We start from the raw sequence: 10,452 nt of genomic DNA, 5'->3' as shown, positions 1-10,452 counted from the left end.
CACGAGAATACTCACTTCAAAGTAATATATCCGTGAAAAGTCACTAAAAATAAAATAATATAAGAAAAGAGGACGTATGCACGAGAATACCCACTTCAAAGTAATATATCCGTGAAAAGTCACTAAAAATAAAATAATATAAGAAAATTGGATGTATGCATGAGAATACCCACTTCAAAGTAATTAATCCCAATTAGTTTCATAGCAAAATAAAATATTTGTTTATTTGTAGCTTAAACACATAACTATACAGTGAGCTAAATGTGCTGTGTCCACGGTGATCGAATCCCGAATTTCAGGCTTATAAGCCCTGTGGCATCGAGGGCATAGATAAGAGAGGATATTATATTATATGGCTCGATCGTGGACATATTTGTCCCTTAGCATCTCTTCAAATATAATCTTGTTCATGATCATCGAGATGGTTATCAAGGACCCAAACAGAAACCATCTTTAAAGCTATAGAACATGGGATACTCTTTCAAAATATTATTTTCCGTGTGACAATTAATGTATTTAGTGACACAAATTGTAAAAACGTTTTTGCACGCCTCAATGGTAATTAATATTGAGATTTTTAGTATTTTTATTGAAAAAAATTAAACATTATTTGCCTTTGAGAAAAATTAAAATGGGAATATTTAACACAAACATGTAGAATATGTTGGTTCATTCAAATAGGAGGATAAAAAACCAAATAACCCACCTTTCAAATACTTCATTTTATCTGGCATTTGATCCGACCAATCAAAAACTACGTTTAAGTGGTTTCTGACCAATCAAAATCTATGTTTAAGTGAGTTCTGACCAATCAAAAACTACGTTTAAGTGGTTTCCTACTGCCTAATAATTAGTTACTAAGATTTATTGCTTTAGTAATAAAATACGTTTGAATAAGAGCCACATCAACGTCTACCAGATAGCCACTGTCAGCCAGAAACCAACCAACGAACATCAACGTCTACCAGTGAAAGAGTGGCTCTTTTCAGATGCTAACAGGTTATTAAAAAAGTATGCTGTCGTATACATTAGAAATTCAAATCATGTCATTTCTAATAAGGTCTTATTATCACCGGTAACTTTTTCAATTCAAAAACCACTGAAGGTTCATAAGTGAAAATATCAATCATGAATGATTTTGATTAATTATAAAGTCGAACTTCGAGAAAATTTTAATAAACAGTTATTATAATGATGGTCTAAATTAGATAGTCGTTGTAAGATTTCTTCTAAGCATCAATTAAAGCTAAAAATAGCATATTTAATTTTATTTTCAATGGAAAGTATTGGTTTTATTCGTTTCATCTTCCAAAGCAAGAAATTAAACATTTTCGGGTAAATCTTGTTTTATAGACAACTGTGTCGATCACATAAATCATAATTATATTTTGACATATTTCTAGATCGATTTAAAATTTTCAAAGACATTTCATTAAACTAAGGTATTGGCTTAAACATAAAAATATTTCAGATATTAACACACATATATATAAGTAATTTAAATGTTTAGCAGTCAAAACTTTTCAGCAATGGGGAAAGTAGTTCCAAGGGTAGCATGCGATCTGATTGTTTCTTTGTCGGTGTTGTTGAATTTTGCGCAAAGCTACTCGAGGGCTATCTGCGCAGCCTGTTCCTAATTTTGAAGCGATAGATGAGAGGTAAGTTAATACCACCCACCTCCAACTCTTGGGTAACCTTCTTATCAACGAAAACTGGAATTGACCGTCACATTATAACACTTTCAAGACTGAAAGAGCGAGCATTTTCGAGAACGGGTTTCGATCCCATAACCCACAGTTTGCGCTGGATTCGCGAATCCAGCACCCTAACCATCAGGTGTAGGACCAGCATGGGATCTGAAATTTAGCGTTGGTTCGTAAATTATATTGATTTCTATTGAGAAAGTTATTTCCAAAATAAACTCTGTATTACAATAAAATTAATTGCATTAAGATTACCAGCAACTAATTGCAGCAGAGACCGTGAAATTCGTTATTATTTTACAAGCAAAATTTTCATTTAAAGCTAAGATAAACATAAGTTGTTTGTGATAGTAAAGTGAGGCCGGTGGTTTCATTATAACATATCAAAATTAGTATACGGAAACCACATTCAAAACTCAGATCGTGGAATTTGTAAGGGTCTTAAAACGTTTGTTAAATGCATCATTTTATGAACAGGATTTCAGTTTTAACTGGGGGGTGGGGGAGCTAATGAGACATATAATGGATCCAAAATTTAAATAAACCTAAAACTAGACCGTAGGAGTGGCATTAGCTTGTAGGGCAACGACATTTCAGGGGGACCAGCTCTTCCCGGCTAGAGCCGTTTCTGTTTCCAGTTGCCCCCCCCCCCAGTGGCACAGCGGACTTACAACGCTAGAAACCGGGTTTCGATACCCGTGGTGGGCAGAGCACAAATAGCCCATTGTGTAGCTTTGTGCTTAATTACAAACTGTTTCCAGTCAATCTACACCAGACATTCCCAACCTGTGGTACATGTACCCCCAGGGGTACATTTGCTCTTCTCAGGGGGGTACGTAGGGGTCTGAGAGTTGCTAAAGTTTCCTCTCGTGTTAATGAACTTGTTGCCATAAAACAGGCTCAACCATCTCATTGGTATTGGTATTTAGTTTTGACAATATACTAAGATAATTTATAAATATACGCTGAGTTCAATTTATCGATGTTATCAATACTATAAGATCCTTATTCAGTCCACACATACAGATTTCATAATAAAATAATATAAAATAAATATAATTTTATCAATTTTTGATCCTTAATCAGAATGCCTTTTGTCAGAATGCCCAGGGTCAAGGGATGCGGAGGAACAAAAAAAGTTGGGAATCCCTGATCTACACCAATTGTTTTGTTTTATAAACCCATTCGAATGGCAATTTAAAAATCTATTAATAAGTTGCTGTTGTTACCTTTTCATTTTCCACCTATAGCGAAAATTACGTACAAAGAGTGAGACCTTCCCATTTCCGGTTTTCTTCACCGGATTTTAATGTAACTTCAGGGAAGCAAAACCAAAGTAACCCAGAAGCATACTTCAATGAAAGTAACGCCGGTAATATGGAAACGTCGTATGGCAATTGAGAATTATATAATTCAAACTATACAGAAATGTACTGTCGCATATGGAACACGCTCTTTTGAGTCGAGAATTTAATATAAATACAAAACATAGAAAAAGATGAGAGCCATATTTCTAATCACCATGTTTAAACGCTTAGTTGTTAAAATTATTGTATCTCTATTATCAATATACAATACTATTTTAAGAAGACTTAGATCTATAAAACAACAACAATACGGCTATTAAAATATTTCGTCACAATAATTTCACGGCTAACGGCATTGGTTAATAGACGTAACAATATGGAATATGGTAAAACGTAACACACTATATGCTGTACTTTCTGTGATAATACTATGTGAACATAACTTTTTTTTACTGTCTTTTTAATAATGTCCTAGTCTTGCACTATCTCTTATAACAGAGCGGGTGCTTGTTTTAGAACAAAGCCACATTGGGCAATCTGCTGTGCTCATCGCGGGGAATCGAGCCCTGAATTTTAGTGTTTTAAGTCCGTAAGCTTACAGCTGTCCCACAGGGGGACAACAAAGCGAGACGAATCGAAAAACAAAAATCAACCAAAAATAATCTTCTTTTTTTTTAAATTGATTATATATATGTGTGTGTGTGTTACAGATTCTTTTTTTTTCTCCAAAGGAAAAATTGAAAAGAGCATCTGTGAGGTAGAGGCCTAATGCTTACTTTGACTGGCGTACCCTCTGCAGTGGATTGCAGTTTCGTCTGTTCAAGGCTCATCAGCACTGCTTGGGCAAGCAAACCAAAAAATTACAGTTAGGCCTCTTATAACGGTGATTTTTAAGTCCTGTTCAATCACCAATAAAGTAACCTAAAACAATTTAGGTGTGTGAATAATGTTACGACGTGTGCTTAAATCATTATTCCATACAATATAACGGACCAACTACTTAATGATTATATATATATTACAGCCTTTTGTAATGGAAGCTATTCTACGGTCTATTCTCAATATTACAGGTGTCAAATAGATCATGACTCTCTGTGGTGGAATGTAAAGACGTGGTGAAGCTCCAAAATGGTTATAAAAAAAAAGTACTCAACCTATGTATTAATAAGCAAAGTCGTTTTCACAATAACAATATGATACTTTTTGTGTGGTATTATTAACACAAAAGCAACGTAATGACCTCACGTGACCTAAAAAGTTTAACAGTCTTTAGTTATATGTTTTTTTTTTTGTAATTCTAGTGTTATTAGCATAATGTTTAATGGAACTTTTATCGCTTACATCAGAAATGTAATTTTTACATAATTTCTAAAAGTTTTTTTTTATAGTAAGATGTGTACATTTGTCCACCAAGTGATTTCCAAATAAGTTAATTGAATTTAAAGAGTGGTTTAATACAGTTTGTTCAGGAACTGAACCCCGATTTTTAGTCTTATAAGGCACCAAGCGTACAGATGACCCACTGGGGGCTGGTTATTATTAAATATGGATGTGTGTGTCTGTGAAGAAGAATGCACTTTATTTATGAAGTGGCCGGCATGGCCAGGTGGTTAGAGGGCGCTCGACTCGCAATCTGAGGGTCGTGGGTTCGAATCCCCGTCCCACCAAACATGCTCGCCCTTTCAGCTGTGAGGGCGTTATAACGTGACGGTCAATCCCACTATTCGTTGGTAAAAGAGTAGCCCAAGAGTTGGCGGTGGGTGGTGATAATTGGCTGCCTTTCCTCTAGTATTTCACTGCTAAATTATGGACGGCTAGCACAGATAGCGCTCGTGTAGCTTTGCGCGAAATTCAAACCAAAGTAACGTCAAACACTTGTTTAATTGTAGTAATTAATTTGTATTGTGTGAGTAATAAGTAATAAACATTTTACAAGTAAATGTTTAAAAGAAGATTTAACTAGTTTACAGTTAGTCTCAAAATATTGTTGTAGATATATTAAAGTCAAGATCTTGCAAATCGACAGGAACACAAACAGATGGTATGTCAGATTTATTCTTTCTTTCAAAAACTGTATTCATATACGGTTATTACTTACTCTCACAGACACCGTATTTACTATAGATTACTAACCTACTATCTTAAAATTCATATTTACTACACACAGATATTATCTGCTAGATCACTATATGGCTGTAACCTACTATATAATGGGCCTGACATGGCCTTGTGGTTAAGGCGCTCTATTCGCAAGTTGCAGGTTCAAGTCCAGTCACCGAACATTCTCGTCTTTTCAACCAACCAGCCAAACAAACAATATTTTACGATTTTACAGTTTAGTTTTTCAGGATAAGATGATTCAGAAAAAAAAGTGCCCATTTTTTTATCTTAGCCAGTGAACCCATAAAATAATAAAATCGACATGTCCTTAAACACTTCGCCAAGAGAATAGAAACTTCTGATTTTAAATTTTTTCCCTTAAGGGTATGATAGCTTCTGATTTTAAGTTTTTTCCCTTAAGGGTATGATAGCTTCTGATTTTAAATTTTTTTCCCTTAAGGGTATGATAGCTTCTGATTTTAATTTTTTCCCCCTTAAGGGTATGATAGCTTCTGATTTTAAGTTTTTTTCCCTTAAGGGTATGATAGCTTCTGATTTTAAATTTTTTCCCCTTAAGGGTATGATAGCTTCTGATTTTAAGTTTTTTCCCCTTAAAGGTATGATAGCTTCTGATTTTAAGTTTTTTTCCCTTAAGGGTATGATAGCTTCTGATTTAATTTTTTTTTCCCTTAAGGGTATGATGGCTTCTGATTTTAAGTTTTTTCCCTTAAGGGTATGATAGCTTCTGATTTTAAATTTTGTAGAGTATAGTAGCCTCTGATTTCAATTTGTTTGTTATATATTTAAAGTATAGTAACTTCAGATTTTACTTTTTCATGGCTTAGATCAAGTTCCCTGCATTTTATCGTCCAGGGGTGGTTGACAGTTTCCACTAGAGCGTGATGTACGAGTTTGTAACATGAGAACTGCGATTACTTTACTGCAACCTATAATATATACACATTTTCAGACCACATAGTTCAGGCAAGAAAGGCCTCGCCCATAGCGTAGGGATAAACTTTGGTAGAGCCCGCATCATAAAGAATTCTCGTATTTGTATATGTGTGTGTGTGTGTTTGAACAAACTATTATAAATTACTCTGACATGAGTTCTGACCACCTTCTGCGGAAATCGTGCAGTGGAAAAATCTTCACATTTCAATGAAGAAAGGTTAGTTGATTCATTTGATGGAAAACGAAGTTTGATAATGAATAGTAGAGCCATGGCAACAGCTGTAAACATCTTTAATGAGCGTTTCGGGATTACACATATTCTGTCTTCAGCAAATCTGTGATAATAATGAATGGGAACAATCTGTATTATAATTACTAATACAAGAATACAATGAATAGTGTTAGGAAAATAAAAAAACATACATTATACATTTGTTATTTGCATAGATTTACTGAAGATAGATAGATGTGTAACTCCAAAACGTTCATTAAAAATGTTTACAACTGTTGCCATGGCTCTACTATTCATTATCAGAAAGGTTAGTACATGAATCTGCTTTTTTTACTGAAGAAAGATTGGTGGACATATCTATACATTTTACTGAAGAAAGATTGGTGGACACATCTATACATTTTACTGAAGAAAGATTGGTGGACATATCTATACGTTTTACTGAAGAAAGGTTGACGGACAAATCTATACGTTGTACTGAAGAAAGGTTGGCGGACAAATATATACGTTTTACTGAAGAAAGATTGGTGGACATATCTATACGTTTTACTGAAGAAAGATTGGTGGACAAGTCTATACGTTTTACTGAAGAAAGATTTGGAACATTTTCCTCATCATGGGAAAGATAAAAGTTCCGCTAATCATCATGCGACAATTTGGCAGACCCAGCTGGACCTACCTGCAAGTGGCAGACCCAGCTAGCTATCTGGATTTACCTGCAAGTGTCAGACCCAGCTAGCTACCTGGACTTACTTGTAAGTGGCAGACCCAGCTAGCTACCTTGACTTACATCCAAGTAGCAGACCCAGCTAGCTACATGGACGTACTTGTAAGTGGCAGATCCAGCTAGCTACTTGAACTTACTTGCAAGTGTCAGACCCAGCTAGCTACCTGGACTTACATCCAAGTGGCAGACCCAGTTAGCTAACTGGACCTACCTGCAAGTGGTAGACCCAGGTAGATACCTGGACCTACCTGCAAGTGGCAGACCCAGCTAGCTACCTTGACTTACATCCAAGTGATAGAACCAGCTAGCTACCTTGACTTACCTGCAAGTGGCATACCCAACTAGCTACATTGACTTAGTTGGAGGTTTTTATTTACCACAAAACGTTCTAGTTACACATAATATGATATTCTATATAGACACTATTAAAAGTTTTGATTAGAACCGATTAAAGCTGGAATCTTTAAAGTTTATCAAATGAAAGAGCAAGTAAACTCACGGTAATTGGCACCACTTGGTCATTTATATACTTTTCGTGACAAATAATGTAAAACAGAGTGATTCCTATGGAATATAGGAAGGCCAGAATACCAGCAGCGACAAAAAATTCCGCACTACTTGAGAAGTCGTAGGGAATCTTCTCCGTGGTGGTGTTATAAGTCCCGTCGCACTTTGGTACAACAAAGCTGGTATAACGCAGCCTATAAAAACAACAACAAAAAAAAACATTTTCCTATAAATGCTACAGCACCACAAGTGACTTTCAATACTTATTAAATTACATTTTATTTTAAATTCAGTGTTTATTTCAACTGCCAACATTCAAAACTCTGATTCACTGAATACACATATATATGTATATCTGTTTGCGATTTTACAGTTCAGTTTTTAGGATCAGATAGATGATTCACAAAAAGTACAAAGCGTCTGATCTTAGCCAGTGAACCCGTATAACGAATAATATAGACATGCCCTTAAACACTTCGCCGAAAGTATATCAACTTTTGATTTTAATTTAATTTTATCTTTTGTTTAAGTGTATGGTAGCTTCTGGTTCGAAACTTATCTACGAACATGCTCACCTCTTCAGCCGCGGGGGCGTTATAACGTGACAGTTAATCCCACATCCCATTATTCGATTAGAGTAACCTCTGAGTTGCCGGTGGGTGGTGTTGACTAGTTACCTTCCCTCTAAGCCTATCACTTCAAAACTAGGGACGGCTAACACAGATAGCCCTTGATTAGCTTTGTGGGAAACTCTAACAAAACGAACAAACTGACCAAGACGAACCATCGCATCATACAACAAAACATTATCAAACGTTTTAGATACAAGACTTATTTAACAATTTAAATGTAATATATTCATATCATATATATTACCAAATGTAAGTTATTATGTTGTATTTGTCATGTTAAAACTTAAGCTTTTAACACTGCTGTGTGAATGTTCAGTGGAGATATTTTACCGTACGTAAAACTGGAGATGAAAGTTACACTGCTGTGTGAATGTTCAGTGGAGATATTTTACCGAACGTAAAACTGGAGATGAAAGTTACACTGCTGTGTGAATGTTCAGTGGAGATATTTTACCGTACGTAAAACTGAAGATGAAAGTTACACTGCTGTGTGAATGTTCAGTGGAGATATTTTACCGAATGTAAAACTGGAGATGAAAGTTATATTAAACTTTGGTGCATGCTGTAGAGTAACTTTTAGATATATGTATATATATATATATGTGTGTGTGTGTGTGTGTTGAATAAATGCCTTTTTCTCCTTGTTTCATACTAGTAGATTTGCTTTTTAATACCAAAGGTACATGCATAATAATTTAAGAAGTCGTCTTCAAATGTTTTCTCATGAATTATTTACAACGTAAGAGAACAACACCACAGTGCCCTAGATGATGTACGTTAAAATCGAGCTTCACCACGAGCTCTGACGTCATCTGAAATTGATCCGAGCAAGTAAGTGTTTACAGTGGTCGTGTTTCTAATCGTGTCGTTGTGTTCCTAACCAGCTTCACCTCCTGGCGGTACGAAGACTCACCATCGGAGAGAGATATATCTTGAATCACGAGTTAACTGAAAAAAAAACACAAGTTTACTGAAATAGTTAATTACAGTCATCTATTGCAACTAACAAAAAAAAGTGCATTAACACTCTTATTTGTCAAGCTGGATAAAATATATTTCAAGGAATGATAATCAGATTCGTAATATAATTAAAATTTAAGCTCATGGTATAACTAAATATCCTTGATTTAGAAGTGCTGACCAGAGAAAGGGCAACCAGCTATCAGAACCTGCCGCCTATGTGGTTATCTTTAACTGAAAAGAAGAGTTAGTTGTCACAGTTATAACGCCCTTACAGATGAAAGTGCGGACAGTGTTCAAGAGCATATTACCTCTCGAACCTTGGATCTTCCTATCCTCATTTCGACTGTTAATCATTTGGCCACACTCGACCTTTTTTAACTATCCATAATGACAAATGAAACAAATCAGTTATTGTTTATCTTCACAAAGTTCGATTTATTCAGTTAATTTGGACATTAAATTTAGGGAAAAAAAAACACACTTTTTAACCTTGTAATTGAAACTTTGTCATTCCATGTTTAAATGCCACCATCATTACAACGTAAAGTATCTTATAAAATGCTGGCCTGTATTTTACGCAAACTGCGGATTTGGTTAATACAAAATTCAAATGTTTGTTACTTTTTCACCTTACCGGAACGGGTAACCAAACTCATAATCAACGATGTTTTCTCTTTCGGTTGTCATGCACTGCACACGTAATGAAGACTTGGAACTGAATCCAGCTGTTGAAGCAAAGGCAAGAATCGCCATTACCTTAAACAAACAGGAAGAATCATCAATACAAGGTGTATTCAAGGCGTAGAATGCAACTAACAATACATTTTCAATAACTACCTAATGTCGCGCAGTCTCAGTAGAAGTGTGAATATATTTTACCAGTGAGATCTGGTCTGGCAATTTTAAATTGACTATTGTTTTTGTCATTAAGCATTATTTGCCATCGCCCTTTGACTTTGAACGTTGTAAAACACAAGTAATAACAAAACTTGAAGTTAAGTCTTCCTTGTTGGTGTTTGGCTGCCTACAACTGCGCCTGAAGTTATTTAAATGTTAATGAGCTGGATATATTAATTATGTAACATATAATAGCATTACTTCAAATCAACGCTTCTCAAATACTTTTAGCGTGATAATTTGTATGTAGATGAATACGAACTTTACGTGTGTGCATTAATATTGCGATCATTTGGAAACGTAACATGTGAAAATTTACATAGCAAACTGTGCGTAAAATTACCTAGAATAATTAAAGAACGAAATGCATTTTTCGAGGCATATATTTTATTCAAACGAGCTTAAATTATAAGGTTTGGGGAAATAAAGG

The 10,452-nt window shown here is 35.1% G+C and overlaps 1 protein-coding gene across 1 annotated transcript in view; it reads right to left on the bottom strand.

Annotated features, from left to right (window-relative positions):
• Nucleotides 1-10,452, bottom strand: part of LOC106471629 (synaptophysin-like) — a 30,658-nt gene that overhangs the window by 4,556 nt on the left and 15,650 nt on the right. Inside the window, exons 3-4 of the mRNA XM_013932241.2 lie at nt 9,760-9,881; nt 7,523-7,724 (exon numbers count right to left, since the gene is read on the bottom strand). Of these exons, the coding sequence (XP_013787695.1) occupies nt 7,523-7,724; nt 9,760-9,881 (324 nt within the window). The remainder of the gene's footprint in view (nt 1-7,522; nt 7,725-9,759; nt 9,882-10,452) is intronic.

Source organism: Limulus polyphemus, unplaced genomic scaffold, assembly GCF_000517525.1.
Source record: "Limulus polyphemus unplaced genomic scaffold, Limulus_polyphemus-2.1.2 Scaffold4745, whole genome shotgun sequence".
Taxonomy (NCBI): domain Eukaryota; kingdom Metazoa; phylum Arthropoda; class Merostomata; order Xiphosura; family Limulidae; genus Limulus; species Limulus polyphemus.
Note: the sequence above shows the minus strand (reverse complement) of the source record. Positions and strands in the feature narration are given on the sequence as shown.